The sequence below is a fragment of the Delphinus delphis genome, chromosome X (genome assembly GCF_949987515.2).
Source record: "Delphinus delphis chromosome X, mDelDel1.2, whole genome shotgun sequence".
In the NCBI taxonomy this organism is placed as follows: Eukaryota; Metazoa; Chordata; class Mammalia; order Artiodactyla; family Delphinidae; genus Delphinus; species Delphinus delphis.
The window spans coordinates 39,825,565-39,845,775 of record NC_082704.1 but is presented as its reverse complement, the minus strand read 5'-3'; the positions used below and the strand labels follow the sequence as shown (position 1 = coordinate 39,845,775).

The 20,211-nt window shown below is 41.2% G+C and overlaps 2 protein-coding genes across 2 annotated transcripts; both read left to right on the top strand.

Moving 5' to 3' along the window:
* The first annotated feature begins 114 nt into the window (after positions 1-114).
* LOC132418899 (protein BEX1) lies at positions 115-1,710 on the top strand. The gene is made up of 3 exons (XM_060002973.1): positions 115-271; positions 670-747; positions 1,081-1,710. The coding sequence occupies exon 3, from the start codon at positions 1,086-1,088 to the stop codon at positions 1,470-1,472; it is 387 nt and encodes a 128-aa protein (XP_059858956.1). The 5' UTR covers positions 115-271; positions 670-747; positions 1,081-1,085; the 3' UTR covers positions 1,473-1,710.
* Positions 1,711-3,725: 2,015 nt separating this feature from the next.
* Positions 3,726-17,933, top strand: TCEAL5 (transcription elongation factor A like 5). The gene is given in 3 exon segments (XM_060002119.1): positions 3,726-3,959; positions 17,289-17,855; positions 17,857-17,933. Coding segments are annotated over 2 exon segments (570 nt in total). The 5' UTR covers positions 3,726-3,959; positions 17,289-17,315; the 3' UTR covers positions 17,887-17,933.
* The last annotated feature ends 2,278 nt before the right edge of the window (positions 17,934-20,211 follow it).

The following is a 20,211-nucleotide window of genomic DNA, read 5'->3' as shown; positions in this document are numbered from 1 at the left end:
AGCCGGTGTTCGGATAAGTGACATGGGGGGCAGGGGGAGGTGAGCACCACCGGTTCTGCGCGACCCCGTGGGGCAGAAGGGGGCGGCGCGAAGGCGTGGCGTCCCGCGGTGACGGAGGGCGCACGTGACCGGCCCGCGCCAACTCGCGCTTGCCCTGCTCTAGTGTTAGACTCGGCCGTTGCTCGCTACCTTCTCGGTCCCTGCTCCCGGTGGCCCTGAGGGACTGCGGGCCGAGGTCGGCCCCCAAGGGTAGGAGGCGCGGGGGCAGCAGGTAAGGAACCCGGAGGGGGGTCCCCAGAGGTGGCGTGAGCAAGCGGACACGGCCTGTGGACCCCTCCCCGGGGATCCGGTTGCCCCGGGGCGGAGTCCGCAGCCCCCATGCCCCCTGCGGCCTGGCGTTTGGCCACAGAAAACGGTAGGCCTTCTCTGGGGGCGGGCTGCGCGGCCCTGAAGCGGCTGCCTGCTTCTCGCAACACAGCGAGCTTTTCCGACAGCCCCGCCCCGCCCCCTTTCTTCTCGGGGTAGAAAATGGTGGTCGGCGCGGAGGCGGTTGAGGATGGGAGCGGGGGACGCTGGGTGGGGGTGGCCGGGGGTGGGAGATGCGGGGCTGAGAAGGGGCCGAGCGTCCGGATGCAGCAGCCCCCCTTCCCCCACCCTTACTCTCTGCAGGTCTGCGAGTCGAAGTGTTGCGGCGGCGCACTTGCAGCAAGAATCGGGAGGAGCAGGAGACCGCGAGGATAGGCCCAGGTCTGTGCGGGGGACAGTTGGGATGTGGGGGGTACGTGTGGATAGCCCTAAGACCCCCCAAATACCACCCCCTACCCTGTCCTCCATTTTGGTGCCTGCAGAGACGTGGGCATGGATAGGCAGGGAAAATGGTCGGTTTTGGGCGAGGGAGGGGGGAGAGCTTGGACTGGGGGCCCCCTAGAGGGCATAAGGAGCCTCTCAGGTGGGAAAACGAAAATTTGAACAGCCTTTACATCCGGGGCTGGAAGTCTTGAGAGGTGCTTAGTAGGGCCTCTGTCCTCGGTGCTGATCAGTCCACCCAGAAAATAGTCTCTTCTCTCTTTTGTCTCCTAGGAGCAATGGCGTCCAAAGAGGAACAAGCAGTAAAAAATCTCTACATGGAAAATGCCAACCAGGAGAATGAAAACAAGGATGAAAAGGGGCAGGATGCTAATAAAGGAGAGCCTTTCGCCCTCCCTTTGGAAGCTGGTGAATATTGTGTACCTAGAGGAAATCGTAGGAGGTTCCGTGTTAGGCAGCCCATCCTGCAGTATAGATGGGACATGACTCAGAGGCTTGAAGAGCCACAGGCAAGGATGAGAGAAGAGAATATGGAAAGGATTGGGGAGGAGGTGAGGCAGCTGATGGAAAAGCTGAGGGAAAAGCAGTTGAGTCATAGTCTGCGGGCAGTTAGCACTGACCCCCCTCACCATGACCATCATGATGAGTTTTGCCTTATGCCTTGAATCCTGATGTTTTCCCTGAAGTTAGTAGGGAGACACACCTGCTTCCTAAACTTACATGTTTGTGACGTACCTTTGTTGTAAACCTTTTGGTGTTGTTTCTTGTGGGTCTCCTATTACCAGCTTCTAACTGAATGTTGTGTTTCTGACCCAATCTGTAAGTTTCTGTCAGCAGGAGAGTTTTACCTATTGCATGGAGAGATGTTCTTTATATATTGTGACATTAATAAAGCAGTTTAAAAAAGCATTCTCTGTTTTTTTCCCTTAAAATCGTATATATTTTATATCTGAATAGACAGTCTAAGGATATATAAAGTAAAATGATCTCTTTATGGTAGAATTATGAATAATTTTTATTTTCTTATCTCTATTTTCTCGCCCTTTTTATTTTTTTACCTGCATTGGACAACTCCCAAATGATGCTGATTTGAGTACTAGATCTTCCCAACGTTTTCAGTATCACATCCACAGATAATTTCTTGTGTTATTCACAGAGACAGAAAGCCATGTTCATTGTCTATCAGATTTATCCATTTAGAACTCTCAGAGGGCATCCTCATTTTCAAGATTTGAGGTCCTGGCAACCCACACATTATATCCTCCATGTACTTTTTATTTCCTTTGGCCGCGCTGCCTGGCTTGTGGGATCTTAGTTCCCAGACCAGGGATTGAACCCGGGCCATAGCAGTGAGAGCTCCAAGTCCTCACCACTGGACTGCCAGGGCACTCCCTCTATTTTCTCATTTTTCAAAACAGCACATACTACTTAATGAAAGAGATTGACAACCTGATAAAGCAATGTGAGCACTTACTAAGCACTTGTCACAGAATCTTGGTTTTAGCTTACCTTGGTCTCTTATTTAGAAGTGTAAACCTAATAATGATGAGACATACCTCTTTAAAAATCATTATGTTTATCAGCAAGATGAAGATAATAATCACCTCCCAGGGCTTTTGTGTGCACTTGAGGCAATAAGTTTGTAAGCTTTCTTTAAGCTCATTCCCAGTGGCATATGCATGACCCAACCCTTTAGATATTACCTTCAGCTATTTGGGGAAGTTCCCAAAGCCAGGTCTTCCCTATACTCACAAACAAGTCCAATAGGCTAAGGGGTAGGTAAGTCCATTCCTCTGTTGTGCCCCATTCCCACCATCTCCACAGGTTGTTGATGTTCAGGAATCCTTAAGGTGAGAAAGTCCCACTATGTCTCTGGAATTCCCAATGAATTGAATCTTCACTCTGTTTTATAAACTGGATAAATCCCCTCTCCCCATTTAGCTTCATGGAAAGACCTTGCCTGTCTGGGTCTTTCTTAGGTGTAGTTCTTTCCCAAGAAACCTCCATAATTCATGAGACTATACAATGTGTGAGGGAACAGCTCACTTAAAATTTGAGACAGTGCCTCCTCACACCACCCCCGTGAAACCTATGAATGTGAAAAGTTATCCTATATTGAGTTGGTTGCCAGAAGATCATGTCAGTGAATTCAGTGGATACCCAAATGTGGACACCTTTATGAGAAGATTGATTGGAGGACTCTTGGGTTTAAGTGTTCCAGTAGAACTTGGGAAAAAAAGTTGCCTTGCAGTGTGCTAAGTAGGTGAAATACATATTATGCATATTATTTCTTTTGTGGAAATAAACTTAGAATTCTAGAACAGAAGTTGGCAAACCACAGGCCATGAGCCAAATCTGGCCTACTGCTTATTTTTTTGGCCAATGAGCTAAGAATAAATTTTATGTTTTTTAATGGTTGAAAAAAATCAAGAATATTTTGTGACATGTAGAAATCATATGAAATTCAAATTTTGGTGTCCATAAAGTTTAATTGGAATACAGACATGTTTATTAATTTACATATTATCTATGGCTGGTTTTGGCCTACAGTGGCAGAATTGAATAGTTGTGAAAGAAATGGTATGGCCCACCTGTAAAGCCTACATGTTTATTATCTGGCCCTAACAGAAAAAGTTTGGTAACCCTGCTCTAGAATATAACATCACAATAGCACTTAGGAAACCAAAGGGAAAAGTGGCTAGGCAGGTGAAAATGACATGTAACACAGCAAACCACAGACATCATGAATCAGATGCCTAATCAATTTCAAAGCCCTCCTTCCTCCAGGTGCTTGAGACACAAGGTATTACATTCATGTGAGACAAGTTTATAGAGAGAAAGGCTAAAGTTGAAAAGACAGGAAAATTGATGAACTGAGAAGCTTATGCCCTACCAAACTTCTCACTCTTTTTCTTATTTTATTTTTTAGCCACGCCATGCGGGATCTTAATTCCTGACTGGGGATCAAACCTGCGCCCCCTGCAGTGGAAGTGCAGAGTCTCAACCACTGGACTGCCAGGGAAGTCTCCCAGACTTACCGCTCTTGATTACCAATATTTGCACCAGCTTCTATGGAAAACAGAAGCATTCTGGCTTTCTTGGCCTAAGGACATTCAGCATTTCCTTCATGAAAAGAAATTGGAAGCTCATATGTGAGTGAATCCATGGTATACCTTGATAGGTTAGACATGCATATGCCCAGAAAAATGTACATCTCTTCGTATATAGGTAGATTCAAGGTGCCCTGTCAACCTCAGAGAATGATGAGTTTAGGATTCTAGTCTCTGGACAGAATGCTTTCTGCTAACCAGCTTCCCTTGGCTCTTAACAGAGTGTTTGGATCTGAAAGGGCATCTAAGGGAGTAGTATGTGAGTGGTCAGGCTCCATGTAAAATGCTTGGGCAAGAAACAACCAGCAGAAAGTGAGCAAAAGACAATAAAGGAGCAGGGCATGAAGTTCCTTTGAGGAGAACAGCTATATCTAAGGTCTGGCTGCATTTGCCTGTTGACATCATTTCTATGTGTTGAGCCTCCTTTTCTCCCTCACAGTGGCCATTCTCCACAAAAGGGATAGACCAATTCTTCCCATAAATGCCTAAAAAATCTAGCAAAGAGAAGGCAGTGAGATTAGAGAGTGTTCCCTTTGTTATCAAAGAAAAACGGTGTTCAAGAAAGTTTTGAGATGTAGATATGGACTGGGTCATTGGAGTTTTAGCACATCATACATATCTAGTAGATATCTGATGAATGAAAAACTGAGTAAGTATAGATTTAGTGATATTCAGAAAATGATAAGGATACATGTTTGAATCCTTATGTATTTCTAACAAAATTGAAATAATAATGCAGATAATATAACAGTTGAATACAAATAATTACTGAATTTTTTTCTTTAAAAATACAAATCTATTGAAGGAAATTCAGAAAATAAACTTAAGGGCCACCTTGTGACCAAAGAAAGCAATGCAGTTTGAATTTTCTAGCCAGAGGAAGAGTGCACAGACACTGGACTCTTCCAGGGAGTTGAGATACATAGGAAATGCACTTTGATTAGAAGTGAAATAAAGCCTTCAAAATTAACCATCACGTGAGACATCAAGCCACATTTATGCTTCAAATGAAAATAGAGTAACAGGGACTGGATTTACTTCCCTAACTAAAACAACTAAAATCAGGACAAAATATATAAAAGAACAATTTTCAGTTGCTGAACATCAGACAGTCGAGGGAAAAGTTCTCTGAGAGAGGGGAAACAACATGAGCCTTCGGATTGCCCCCAACTGTGTATTGTAGAATTTATAACATGTGGGAGTAAAATGTATGTCAATAGTAGCACAAAGGCCAGGAGATAGGGAATGGAAGTACACAATTTTAAAGTTCTTATTCTATACCTTAATATCACTTGAAGGTAGGTTCTGAAATGTTAAAAATGTATATTACCAACATATGAGATAAAATGGAATCTTAAGAATACTCAATCAAAAAAACGTTGGAGGGAAAAGAGAACAAAGAACAGATGAGACAAATGTAAACAAATAGCAAGATACCTGATTAAAACCCAAACATGTCAATACCAATAATCACATTAATGTAAATGGTCTAAAGACCTCAATTATAAAGCAGAGATTGTCAGATTGTATAGAAAAGCAAGACACAAATATATACTGCCTATAAGAACCTTAATTTAAATTTAAAGATACAAACTGATTACAAGTAAAAGAATAGAAAAAGATGAACAATCTTAACACTAGTCAGAGCAAAGCTTGAGTGGCCATATTGATATCAGTTACAATAAATTTCAGAGAAAAGAATAATACCAGGGAAATTATGGTCATAGAATGTCATTACATCATTTTAAGTGGTGAGTTTGTCAAGAGGACAAAACAATCATAAACATTCATATATCACAGTGCTTCAAAATACATGAAGCCAAAATTGATAGAACTACAAGGATAAACAGACAAATCCACAATTACAGTCACCTTCTCTAAAATATTGATAGAATAAGTAGACAGAAAATCAGCAAGTACAACACTATGAACCAATTCACCTAGTTGACAATTGTAGAACTTGCCACCAACAACAATAGAACATTTGTTTCACATGCACGTGGAATATTTACCAAGATTGTCCATATTCAGGACCATAAAATAAGCCTCAATAATGTTAACAGGATTCAAATCATAAAATGTATGCTATTTTGAGCACAATAGAGTTAAACGAGGAGCTAATGAGAGAAAGATCTCTGAAAAATCCCCAAATATTTAAATTAACATGAAATAATACAGATCTAAATAACTCAAAGAAGAAATCAAAAGGGAAATTATATTTTGAACTGAGTGAAAATGAAAACAACATATAATAATCTGTGGGATGTGGCAAAAGTAGCACTCAGGAAATTTTATAGTATAAACATTTATATTAGAATAGAAGAAAGGCCTATAGTTGTTAAGTAAATGGAAATTTCATTTAAAACACTTCCTCTGAAGAAAACTATAGGTCGAGATGGCTTTACTGGTAATTCTACTAAACATTTAAGGATGACATAACACCAATTATATGCCAAATCCTTAGAAAACTAAAGAGGACGGAATACTTCCCAACTCATCCTACGAGGGTAGAATTACCCAGATAACTAACCAGACAATTATATTACAAGGAAAGATAACTACAAACCAATCTCCTTCATGGACATATATGCAAAAATTCTTAACAAAACTTTAGTAAAATCTAATTCAATTATATATAAAAATTACAGTACACCATCATCAAGTAAGGTTTATCCCAAGGATTCAAGGCAAGGTTAATATTTGAAAATCATAATTCACCATATTGACATAAAAGAGAAAAAAACATATGATCATCTCAAGGGAGAATGAAAAAAACATTTGCTAAAATTTTAAAAATCTCTTATTAAAATACTCAGCAACCAGGTATAGAAGAGACCTTCCTCAACCTGATACAATACATCTATGAAAAACCTACATATTGACGTGTGCCTAAAGGCTAAATGTTTTCCCCCTAAGATAAGAAACAAGGCAAAAATGGACACTTTCACAAATTAGATTCAACACTGTATTAGAAGTTTTAGCCAGTACAATAAGATAAGAAAGAGAAATAAAAGTCATACAGATTACAAAGGAAAAAAATAGAAAAATCTTTATTCATAGAAAACATGATAGTCCATGTAGAAAATCCTATGTAATATACAAAAACTGCTAGAGCTAATAAGTGAGTTTAGAAAGGTTGCAGGATAAAAGATCAGTATACAAATTTAGCTGTATTTCTAGTTTTCTGAGACTGCTGTTAACAAATAACCATAAACTTGGTGACTTTAAAAAAACTGAGAAATTTATTCTCTCACAGTTCAGTACACCAGAAGTCCAAATCAAAGTGACAGTAATGCTAAGTTCTCTCTGAAGGCTCTAGGGAAAAATGCTTCCTTACCTTTTCCAGCTCTGGTGGCCCTAGGCATTCCTCAGCTTGTGGCCCATCCTAATTCAGTATGCTCTGATCTCAATTCTCAATTAACCATGTCTGCAAAGACCCTATTTTCAAATAAGGTCAAATTCTGAAGTGCTGGGTGAACATGAATTTTAAGGAAAAATATTCAGCTCTCTGCAAGTAATGAACAGCCAGAATAAAATTTAAAACATGTCATTTACAGTAACATCATAAATATGAATTATTTAGGGATAAATTTGACAAAAGATGTGTAAGATTTGTACATTGAAAGCTATAAAACATTCATGACATAAATTAAATCACAGCAGTTTTTAATAGAAACTGACAATCTGATTCTGAAATTTACATTAAAAAATCCAAAGGACTGAGAATAGTCCAAACAATTTTGAGAAGAGAAACATTTTGGAAAACTTTCACTACCTTATTGCAAGAGTTATAATAATGGTGCCATAATCAAAACAGTGTGGTATCAGCATAAATATAGACAAATTGATCAATGGAACAGAACAGTCAAGAAATAGATTCACACATATATGCTTTTCACAAAGATTCCAAGGCAATTTGATGGTGGAATAGACACTCTTTTTGATAATTGGTGTTGGAACAACTAGTTCCAATTGAACCTTTATTAGTGATCGTGATCATGATCACCATCATCATCATCATAATTAGAATAACTTTATCTCACATCGTATAAAAAGTTGAGTGAAACTGTGTCAAAGACTTAAATGTAAGGTAAAACATAAAATTTCTAGGAAAAAAAATAGGAGAAACTCTTAGGGACTTTGAGTTTGTAAAAAATTTGAAATTAGAATTCAAAAAAACAAACTCTAACAGAAAACAAATCAATATGTTGGACCTCATCAAAATGTATCCTTTCTCGTCAAAAGACATTTTGATTCTCAGAGATGGATAGAGACAGAGTGTTAGAAATCCTAAGACCTCTCTCTACAACAATAAATAAGGACACAGGCTAAGAGAGTACAAGTGTCTTGCCATACATCTGAGAAGCTGTAGGACCATAGCCAGACCTGAGCTGGATTCAACTTTATTAAACAGCAAAAATCTGACCTGCAGGCTTCCAGTTCTGGATAAGGTAGAGCCACACCATCCCTTCCACACCTTTCATCTTACAACTGAAAAACCAAAGACATATCACAACAAAAAGCATAGGAAAACACTGGAAGATAGAAAGATGAAGATGGACTGCCCAGAGATCTTGGGTTCCAAAGGAACTCAATAAAAGTTTATTAAACTTTGACCAATGGGTCAAAGAAGAAATCACAAGAGAACTTAGAAAATATCTGAGACAAATGAAAATGACACATCATACCAAAATTTATGGGAGGCAGTGAAAGCAGAGTTTAGAGGGAAACTTATAGCTACGAACACTTACATTAAAAAAGAAAAAAGATCTCACACGAAAAGCTGACTTTACATATCAAGGAAGTAGAAAAAGAACAGCAAATTAAACCTAAAGCTATTAAAAGGAATGAAATAATAAAGATTAGAGCAGAGACAAATAGAATAGATAATAGAAAAGCTATAGAGAAAAAAAATGAAACCAAGAGTTAGTTCTTCAAAAAGATCAACAAAATTGAAAAATCTTTAGCTAGGTTGAGTAGGGAAAAAAAGAATATCTATGTACCTAAAATTAACTTACAGAGGGGACATTACTACTAGTTTTACAGATATAAAAAAGATTAAAAGAGAGGACTATGAACAATTGTATGTCAACAAATTGGATAACCTGGATGAAACAGACAAATTCCTAGAAACACACAACCTACCAGGACTGAATACTGAAGAAATATAAAATGTGAGCAGAACAGTAATGAGTAAGGAGATTGAATCAATAATCAAAAAGTTCTCAACAAAGAAAAGCCCAAGACAGGATGGTGTCACTCGTAAATTATACCAAATATTTAAAGAAGAACTAACACCAGTCTTTTTCAAATGCTTCCAAAAAATTTGGAACACTTCATAACTCATTCTGTCAAGCCAGCTGTATCTTAATACTAAATCCAGACAAAAACACTACAAGAAATGAAAACTAGACTAATATCCCATATGAATATTAATTCCAAAGTACTAGCAAATGTAATTCAGCAGTGCATTATAAGGATTATACACCACGACCAAGTGGGCTTTATTCCTGGATGTAAGTATTGTTCAACATATTAAAATATAGTAATGTAATAAACCATATTAAGAGAAGGAAGGAAAAAATACATGATTATCTCAATTGTTGCAGGAAAAACATTTGACAAAATTCAACACTCTTTCATGATAAAAACACTCAGCAAACTAAGAATAGAAGGAAACTACCTCAACATAATAAATGCTTTCTATGAAAAGCCCACAACTAACACCACACTTAGTGGTGAAAAATTGAAAGCTTTTCCTTTGAGATCAGAAAGAGAGAAGGAGGTCACCTTCATCACTTCTACTCAATATAGTACTGGAAGGCATAGCCCAAGCAATTAGGTGAGAAAAAAATCCATACTGTATTGGAAAGGAAGAAGTAAATATCTCTGTTCACAGATGACATGATCCTATAGGTTGAAAACCCTAAAGAGTCCTCAATAAAACTGTTAGAACTAAGAAATGAATTCAGCAAAGTTGCAGATAAATCAATGCATAAAAATTGGTTGTGTTTCTATACAACAACTGGGAACAATCTGAAAAGGAAATTAAGGGAATAATTTTTTTACGATAGCATCAAAAAGAATAAAATATTTCAGTATAAATTTAAGCAAGGGTGAAAAGCACTTTTACACTGAAAAATGCAAAACACAAATAAACGGGAAGACATCTTATGTTTGTGGAATTGAAGACAGTATTGTTAAGATGTCAATACTAGTCAAAACAATTTACAGGATTCAGTGCAACCCCTATCAAAATCCCAACGATGTTTTACTCAGGTACAGGAAAATCTATTTTAAAATTCATATGAGGACTTCCCTGGTGGCGCGGTGGTTAAGAGTCTGCCCGCCGATGCAGGGAACACGGGTTCGATCCCTGGTCCAGGAAGATCCCACATGCCGCAGAGCAGCTAAGCCCATGCGCCAAACTACTGAGCCTGTGCTCTTGAGCCTGCGAGCCACAATTACTGAGCCCACGTGCCACAACTACTGAAGCCCGCACGCCTAGAGCCCGTGCTCCACAACAAGAGAAGCCACCGCAATGAGAAGCCAGAGCACCACAACAAAGAGTAGCCCCTGCTCTCTGCAACTAGAGAAAGCCCGAGTGCAGCAACAAAGACCCAACGCAGCCAAAAATAAATTTGAAAAAATTCATATGGAATCTCAAGGGACCCTAAATAGCCAAAACAACCTTGAAGTTGAAGAACAAATTTGGAGGACTCACACTTCCTGATTACAAAACTTACCATAAAGCTACAGTAATCAAACGGGGTAGTTCTGGCATAAAGACACATATAGACCAATGGAATAGAATAGAGTGCCCCAAAATAACTCTCACATATAAGTCAAGCGAATTTTGACAAGAATGCCAAGATCATTCAGTGGGGAAAGACTTCACGCCAGTCACTAAGACTAGAGTCCCAGCAATGCCTATATGCTATCTTTCCTAAGGCACTGACAAATTGGACACAATAAATTTATTGCTTTTCTCCCTTTGATTTTAGTGATTTTATTACATGTCCTGAGTTCATAATTTACTTAGCCAATGACCCTGGTTTATGTTTTACTCTCTGCCAAAAGGTGTACATCTCTATATTCTTATGCCTAAAGGGAAATCTTATAGAGGTTACTACAGTACTATTAATGCCATTATAAAAATTAATGGAGATTATTGCTTTCCTCAGGGGGCAACTACCTCCTAGACCACTCCTCAACCACCTGGGAAGAGGACCTCCCACTCTCTAGCACTTAATCCTACTCCCCCACTCCAACTTCCCACCACTACCTCCTGTCTTACGTCTCTGACCATGAACACAACTACCCCTTCTCCTTGGCTATAAATACCACTAACTTTTTCTATATGTTTTACTAAACTATCAGTTCGTACACTCCAACAACATAACTACTGGACTTGTTACCAAGATCTTTTTGTCATAAAATATATAATTCATATTTATAACACTTTTCAAGTCTACCAAAAATATTGTTAGAGACCCTGAAAACTTCAGATCTGTTTTCTTGGCTATCCATATAAATAGGGAATTTGGTTATGGCTGGCCTACAAAGACTCCTCATTCTTCTATTTGTTTTCCTTCTCTTTTTTTTTTGTTTTGTTTTGTTTTTTGCGGTACGCAGGCCCCTCACCGATGTGGCCTCTCCCGTTGCGGAGCACAGGCTCTGGATGCGCAGGCCCAGCGGCCATGGCCCACGGGCCCAGCCGCTCCGCAGCATGTGGGATCCTCCTGGACCGGGGCACGAACCCGTGTCCCCCGCATCGGCAGGCGGACTCCCAACCACTGCACCACCAGGGAAGCCCCTGTTTTCCTTCTCTTAATTCTCACAATAAAATGTTTTCTATGCTGTTTAGGGCAACTTATTCCCTACTCTCTGTAAATATCCCCTACTATTTGGGCCACTCAAATATCCCAAATAATTGAACTTAAAACAGATGTCAAGACATCAAGGGGGTAAATTGTAATATATTTTTTTGTAAAAATGCCTTTTATTCATTTGCGTGACAGTGTGTTGTGCACTGCCATCAAAAGAATCTTTAAATCTTATAAAGCCATAAAGAAAAATGAACTCACACCATATTAAAAAAATTAACTCAAAATGGACCCAAGACCTAAATATATGAGCCAAAACTTTAAAACTCTTAGAAGAAAACAAAGTGATAAATCTTCATGTCCTTGGATTTGGCAATGGATTCTTAGATATGACATTAAAAGCATGAACAACAAAAGAAAAACAGATACATTGCACTTCATAAAAATTTAAAAGTTTTGCGAATCACAAGACAGTATCAAGAAAGTGAAGACAATCCACATCATGGGAGAAAATATTTGGAAATCATATATTTGATAAGTATCCAGAATATATGAAGAATTCCTACAATTCAACAACAAAAAGCCCAATTAAAAATGGGCAAAGGAGTTGAATATATATTGCTCTAAAGAAGATATATAAATATCCAATAAACACATGATAAGATGCTCAATATCATTAGTCATTAGGAAAATGAAAATCAAAGACACTTCTCACCGACTAGGATTATAAAAATTAAAAACGGAAATTAACAATTGCTTTGGAGAATGTGGAGAAATTGGAACCCTCCTCATACATTGCTGGTAGGAATGCAAAATGTTGCAGCCACTGTGGAAAACAGTTTGGCAGTTCCCCAAATAGTTAGATATAGAATTACCATATGACCCAGCAATTCCATTCCTAGGCATATACCCAGGAGAAATAAAAACATACATCCACATAAAAACTTATACACAAATGTTTAAGGCAACACTATTCACAATAGCCAAAAGGTGGAAACAACCCAGATATCCATCAATGTTTGTATGGATAAACAAAATATGATATAGACATACAATGAAATATTATTCAGCCATAAAAAGGAATGAAATACTGTACATGCTACAATGTGAATGAACCTTGAAAACATTATGCTAAGTGAAAGAAGCCAGGCACAAATGGTCAAATATTGAATGATTCCATTTATATGAAATATCCAAAGTAGATAATTCCATAGAGGCAGAAGGTAGATTAGTTGTTGCTAGGTACTAGGGGAAGAGGAGAATTGAGAGTGACTGCTTAATGGGTATGGAGTTGATGAAAATGTTTTGGAACTAGATAGAGGTGATAGATTCACAACATCATGAATGCACTATATGCCACTGAGTTGTACACTTTAAAATGGCTAATTGTTCTGTTAATTTCTCCTAAGAAATAGACATAGTCCTATTTGAGAAAAAGATGTATATGAAAATATATTTTCTAGGCCAGTTGACCTTCTCCCTTTTTTTTATATTACCCCTTTGAGCATCTAATGAGAGTAACGGATCCTATCCTAGGCAAATGTACACACCCAGTAAAAATGTGTATACCCTACCACCCCACACACGCGCACATTATTTTGAACATAACTCCAGGGGTTTCTTTAGTTAAGAATGCCTGAACCCAAGGAGTAAGTGCTCTCCCTATAACATAGCTCAGCTGCTATTTGTCTCTTCTCCTTCCTGTCTCATTCCCAAGTAGCTCCTTCTTCTTCTGTCTTTTCTCTACCTCATAGCTTCTGCTTCTTCATGATGTCAACCTGATCATGTATCAGGGTTTCTGAGGCTCCTAGGGTACAGCTCTTCTTTTCATAAGTCTACATACTCTACTACCTTCTAAGCACATGCTACCTTGCACATTATTTCAGGTGGTCCACAGACTTCCTCAGCTGAAAACACCTGGTCTAGGTCAATCAGTAATGGTCAGTCTGTCAGAGTTCCTTAGACACTGGTCTAAATCTGGCTGAGAGAGCACCAGGGTGGGTGTGGACTTGCAGGCAGCAACTCTTCAGCGTGGCTAGGCTCCTCCTAGGTGCCCTGGAGGTAAAGATAATAGAGTTGAAAGACCCAGCAGGCTGCATCTCCTTAGTTAGGTGGTAAGCAGTAGACAGGGTCAAGGAAGTTTCCACCTGGGCACTGGGAATAAGGGTAGACAGCAAGCAGGTCTGGAGGCTCTCCCCCCAGCAATCACTTCTACAGGCTTTATGGAAACCCTCTGCTGCAGGGGTCTAGAAGGGATCTGTTTTGGTTTCCAGTTGTCAGAACAGCATTCCCAACTCTGCTGGAGTTGCATAATCTCTGTGGGAATTTGGGGGAGGGAGGGAAGGAGCCAAAAGCATTTATTGAAGTCACCACCTTGGTCACCTCTCCATGTATATTTTTGGGTAAGCAACAGTCAGGTGCCTGAATGCAAAGGATGAGAGGCTCTGAAAGGTGAGAAGGGGTCGGGACAGCATATTCCTCCTCTCTTGATAGGGCAGGGAAGATCAGAGCATGTCGGCACCCCTCAGATCCTCAGCTGCCTTGCAGCACAGCTAAACCTCTGAATGAAAATAGCCATGGGCCAAATTTTCAAGACTGATATTGTGTTAGCCATCATGTTCCAGCAAGTGCACTTAACACTCAGCTATTGTTTGGGAACATTAAACACACGTATTTTCGGTAGAACATGACAGAACCAGCTATTTATGAAAACTTAAAGAATTCTTTTGTAAGTAGACAATCAAATCTATTTTCTAGTAAAAATTAATACTAGGAACTTACGTTGCTCTCACAATTTGGGGATGTTGGGTTTTTCCTCTACCTTAAACATGTTCTTTTTCCCAAATGAAAATAGCTTTATTTAACTTTTTGCTTATAAAAGTAACACACGGTGAGGGAAATAAGTTAAATAAAACTGAAAAAAAATTATTTAGAAGAAAATAAAATCCCTATTTCAACTACCTGCTTCCCTACCTACCAATGCACCCTGTACCTCTTATGTGAAGGTCTGGAAGACAGGAGTGAGCACCAGTGTCAGAGTGGAGAAGTAGATGGAGGGGGTGGGTGCTTTGAGATCAAACGAGAGAAAGAAAGAAATTCCACAGAGATGGATCAGTGGGGCCAGTAGCCCTGGGAGAAGATGCAGCCCCTGATAAGACAGAAGAACAAATACATACCACAGGAAGAAGGGGCCCCATTTGACCTCTGGGATTAGCCACGACCAAAATGAGTGACAGGGCCTCAAGAGGTCAGGGGAGGATACTGAAGAAGGGTGAGGTGGGAGGGGGCCAGTGAAGGGAAGAAGGGGGCTGACTCCTGAGGCACTTCCTGCAGGAAGAACTAGGGACCCGAGCCCACTGGTGATGTTTCCTTCATGTGATTGGGAGCCAACGCGTGCAGAAGTCCCTCTCTTTCAGGTATCAGCTCCCTATTTCCGTGGAGGAAGATAGATTTCAGACTGAGGGACCAAGGGGACAACTGCCCTATAGCCCCGCAAGGTCGCAGGTCGGTACTAGCCAGAGTGGGGAAGGGGACACCTGAGGTAGGGGTAGTAACAGATAGAGGCTACACAGGATCCGGTCTGCTTTCCAGATGCCACCCTCCCTTATTCATTTTGGCGCAGAAAATTGTGTGAGTGTTGGGTGAGAGGTCTGGGTACCATCTCTTATTTCCCTGGATAAGTACTGGCTTATGGCAGCAAGAAATGTGAGAAGGAGGCATCTCCCTGAGATGGTCACAAATTCACTGCCTCCTGCGAACACCTGGGGTGGGGGTGGCAGAGGGCAAAGACCAGAGCAGGTCCAGGACTAGATTCTCTCTACCCCTTCCCTGATGCCCATCCATTTGGTGCAAGAGATGGAGGGGTTGGTGGGAGGAGATGGAGAGGAGCCAGAGGATAAGAATGGGTACCAGTTGGGATCTCTTAGGAGGCAGGTTATCAGGGGACATCTGACAGAGGGAAAAGGCTAGCGGAGGGGGATGGAGGGGAAATGGCCTGATCCTTCCAGGGTGGAGGGAGGAGGGCAACGCCTGTGAACCCAGGATGGGGAGGGCAGACCCCCTTGCAAAGGGGCCAGGCCTGCTCTTCTCCACCTTCGTCCTTTTTGCAGGGGGGGGGGGATGTGGGGGGAGGGGGATGAGGGGGAGGGGAGCGGGAGAGATGCTACAGAGGAGGTGGACTGAAGTTCAGTCTGGAGACCAGCTCCCTATAGGGCAGGAGTGACTCCTGAACTAGGGAGAGTTGAGAGGAGGTAACATGGACCAAAATTTTTAATGAGTTTGGAAATAATTTGTCTCTTGCATTGCAGGAAAATGTGGTCTTTCTGTGTATGTGGAAAGGGAAGGGGTGGCAGGAATGCTCTGGACATTTCTGCTGTGCTCCCTGACTCTACCATTACCGTTTTCAGAATGAGTGATGGGCTCATTCTATCTGGGTGCCCTGGGGTGAGGGTTTGGAAGGTAGAGACCTGAGCAAAACTGGATATGCCTTCTGAACATCACTGTCCTGAACATCACAAGGAAAAGTGAGATAGAAATTTGGAAGGAAGATTGGGAAACATAGAAACACTTTGGAAATAATCTCTCTCTGACATTTCTCAGTGGTTAAAAAAAAAAGGAGGCTGTTAGGGAGGAGCTGTAGAGGGGGATCAGAGAAGCAAGGGAAAGGGCAAGGGTATGGCAGGAGCTGGGAAAGTACTGACAGCTAGAGTCGGAAAAGAATCAGTGTCCTCATTGCCACTCATTCACTTCTCAATCCCTCATTCACCATCTGTCTCCTGTCTCTCTACAGGTCTTCGGGTCTGTGGTTGTAGGCACCAACCCAGACAAGGAAAGGAAAGACCTGCAGTATCAGTGCAGGTCAACGGAAGAGGGCAACTGCCCCAGGACCCCTGGGAGTAGGAGTGACTAAAGCCTGAGCAGTAGTTGGGGAGTTTACTACCTGCCACCCCTCCTCCAAGCCTCCCTATTCCAGTCTCAGAATACATGGCCTCTGTCAGGACCCTAAGGGAACCTGGTGCTTTATGGCTGGTGAAGACAGTGGGGAGAACAAGGAAGTGAGAGTTGGCAGGTGTGGCATCTGTGAAGTCCTTGAAGATAACAGAGTATCTCTAATATCTGAGAACTGGCCATTGTCTGGTTATATCTGCAGTTCTACAAGTCTTACAACTGTAGACAAGGGGAAAAAGAAACTGGCCAGGTTTCTTGTGGGTCAGTCTAAGTTGGGACCACCCAGTTAAAATTGTTACCGGCATAGCCAAGGCCAGAGAAAAGTTTAGGGACAAATCTGCTCTTATACACTTGTCAGCACAGCCCACTTAAATGTAGGGAAAAGCACCTGTGGAAGTGTCTGCAAGGTGGGCTCATGTTAGCATGTGTGCCAACCTTGTATACACTGGGAAAGAAAGGAGAAAATGTATGGGCGGGAGTGCACCCCGCCCATAGGGGTAGGCCATGAAGATCTTAAATCACAGAGGCAAATACTTACCAGAACCTGTATTTCACCACCTAAGTCCTCAGTCTCCTTTGTCTCCGTTTTGTCTCCTAGGACAGGCAAAGGAGGGCAAATCTCAACATGGAGAAGGTCTACAGAGAAAATGAAGGAAAGCCAGAAAATGAAGGAAACCCAGACAATGAGGGAAAGTCAAAAGATGCAGTAGATACAGAAGATGAAGGAAAGTCAGATGAGGAAGAAAAGCCAGAAGTGGAGGGGAAGACAGAACACGAGGGAGAGCTCCAGAATGAGGGACGGCCAGAAGACCAGGGACAACCAGAAGATGAGAGGAAGAGAGAAAAGCAGGACAAGTCCGAAGCTGAGGGAAAACCACACGGTGAGGGCAAGCTGGAATCCCAGGCAAAGCCAGAGAGTCAGCCGCGGGCTGCCGAAAAGCACACCGATGAAGACTACGTGCCCCGGAAAGCAAAAAGAAAAACGGACAGGGGAACGGACGATTCCCCCAAGGACTATCAGAACAACTTACAGGAAAGGCATCTGGGCAGTGAGGAGATGATGACAGAATGTGCAGCTATGTCAAGGGCTCAGGAAGAGCTAAGGAAAAGACAGAAAATGGGTGACTTTCATTGGATGCAAAGAGATGTACAGGATCCATTCACCCCAAGGGGCCAACGGGGTGTCAGGGGAATGAGGGGCGGAGGTAGGGGCCAGAGGCGCTTACATGATATCCCATATCTTTAATGCCTTTGGCCTTCAATTCTGACTCCTCTGATGAGAATATCGCTGACCCTGCTTTCCCTGGCAGGCATTTGCCAGGCTATGTGCTTTAACCTTAAGCTGATTCTTTGCTTTAGGTGTCACTCTCGTTACCAGCAGCCTTTTGATCCAACTACAGTGCTCTCTGTGTTTCAGTAGGGGATTTTCACCCACGTGCATGGAGGAGATGTTCATGGTACACTGTAAAACAACAATAAAGAAAAACACCAGTTTTCAGAACCACATATACAGCATCCACCCGTTTTTGAAAAAATAAAACAAAAAAGTTATACAATACATCCATGTACAGGGAAAACTGAAACTGAGTAGACCAAAAGCAAAATAATGGTTTTCTCTGGGTGCTGGTGGTAGAGATTATCCTTTCACCTGTACTTTTCCCCCTAAAATACACAGATTACTTTTGTCATAAAATAAATAATAAAGTATTTGAAACATAGGAAAATACCAAGCAATCAAAATAACTGCTCAGTGAGTTTATGAAGGTAGTGGAGACACTTAAAATTCCTGTTGTCAGGATGTGAAATGATGCGTAAAACACATTATCTCTGGGACTCACAGCTGGAGGAATCAACCTGGCAGTTATTACAGAACCACTGACGTAGGGAACAGTCTTCTCATCAGTGAATTGGGGATAAAGCTTGCCTTCCAGGGCTGTGGAGAAGATCAGATGAGATGCTGAGTGTGTGAACTGTGTTAGGATGGTTCCTACCCTTTCCCCTGCACTAGCAGGACCAGAACCCCATCAAATGTTTGGGAGAAGGCTGAGGGAGCTCTCACGTGTGTCCATAAATAAATCCAGACAGCTGAAAGGTGGGTGTCACTCTCCCCCAGGTAATGCTGTATCTGAAGGACACTCTCCCTCTTCTCATGTGTCCTGTACTCTCCTTAGGGCCCCACTGCTGCTGGTGAGCTGAAGTCCTCAAGGTAACAAAGCCCCTTTGATTTCCCTGGAGTCTCTAGTGAGTTACACCCCACTATGTTCCCTACTGAACTATGGAGAAGGTCCCCCTTCTCACGTTATAGTTTTATTAACTATAAAACTATAGTTGACATGAAATGTGGGAAACGCTTTGTAAAATCTTAATTAATGCATTTTCAGGCATTATAATTAGCCCACTAGACTTGCCCTATTCAAAGCAAAGAATTTATCTTATTCATTTTGGTACCTACAACACATGACAGAAGCTTAAAAATCAATACATTAATTATTGAGTCAGAAGGCCTCAATTCTTGGCCCAGTTCTGTCCCTGATTGAATACATAATCTTGAGCACATAATTTCATTCTTTAGCAATTGAAACTTGCCACTCCAAAAGGAACACAGCAAGAGAGGGATTATACCACAATCCATTGTTAAATAATTTTAACATTGGATATAGTAGTGTTTCTCAAAGTTTGCTAGCTACTAGCAGACCATCTGCATCGAAAACACCTACCTTGTTGAAAATGCAGAATCCTGGCTCCCGCCTCAGATCCAATGTATCAGAATCTCTTTTGACTTTTCCTCAAAATGTCTCTGTGTATATAAGTCCATGCCAATCCCTCACTTCGTCCCAGCTTACCCTTCCCCCTCCCTGTGTCCTCAAGTCCATTCTCTTCGTCTGTGTCTTTATTCCTGTCCTGCCCCTAGGTTCTTCAGAACCTTTTTTTTTTTTTTTTAGATTCCATATATATGTGTTAGCATACGGTATTTTAGATAGCTAGTGGGAAGCAGCCGCATAGCACAGGGAGATCAGCTTGGTGCTTTGTGACCACCTACAAGGGTGGGATAGGGAGGGTGGGAGGGAGACACAAGAGGGAGGAGATATGGGGATATATGTATAGGTATAGCTGATTCACTTTGTTATACAGCAGAAACTAACACACCATTGTAAAGCAATTATACTCTAATAAAGATGTTAAAATATGTCTCTGTGTAGGTGTCCTTTGTTTTTAGCTCATTTTTATTTTTATGGATATATGTATAAAATTAAAAAACCCAATAGTGTAAGAGAATATATTATTAAAAACTGCAGTCTGCCTCATCATTCCACATTCTCACTGTCCAGAAGCAACTACCATAAATGTTTTTGGTTTCTTCTGGTATTTACCTCCGTATTTCAGAAGAATATGCTTATGCTGCTATTTCTTTCTCTTTTATAAAATTAATTAAATTAATTTATTTATGGCTGCATTGGGTCTTTGTTGCTGCGCGTGGGCTTTCTCTAGTTGTGGCGCACGGGCTTCTCATTGTGGTGGCT

Excerpts from the sequence above, each read along its gene's own strand:
- LOC132418899 (XM_060002973.1), top strand. The coding sequence starts at position 1,086 with ATGGCGTCCAAAGAGGAACAAGCAGTAAAAAATCTCTACATGGAAAAT.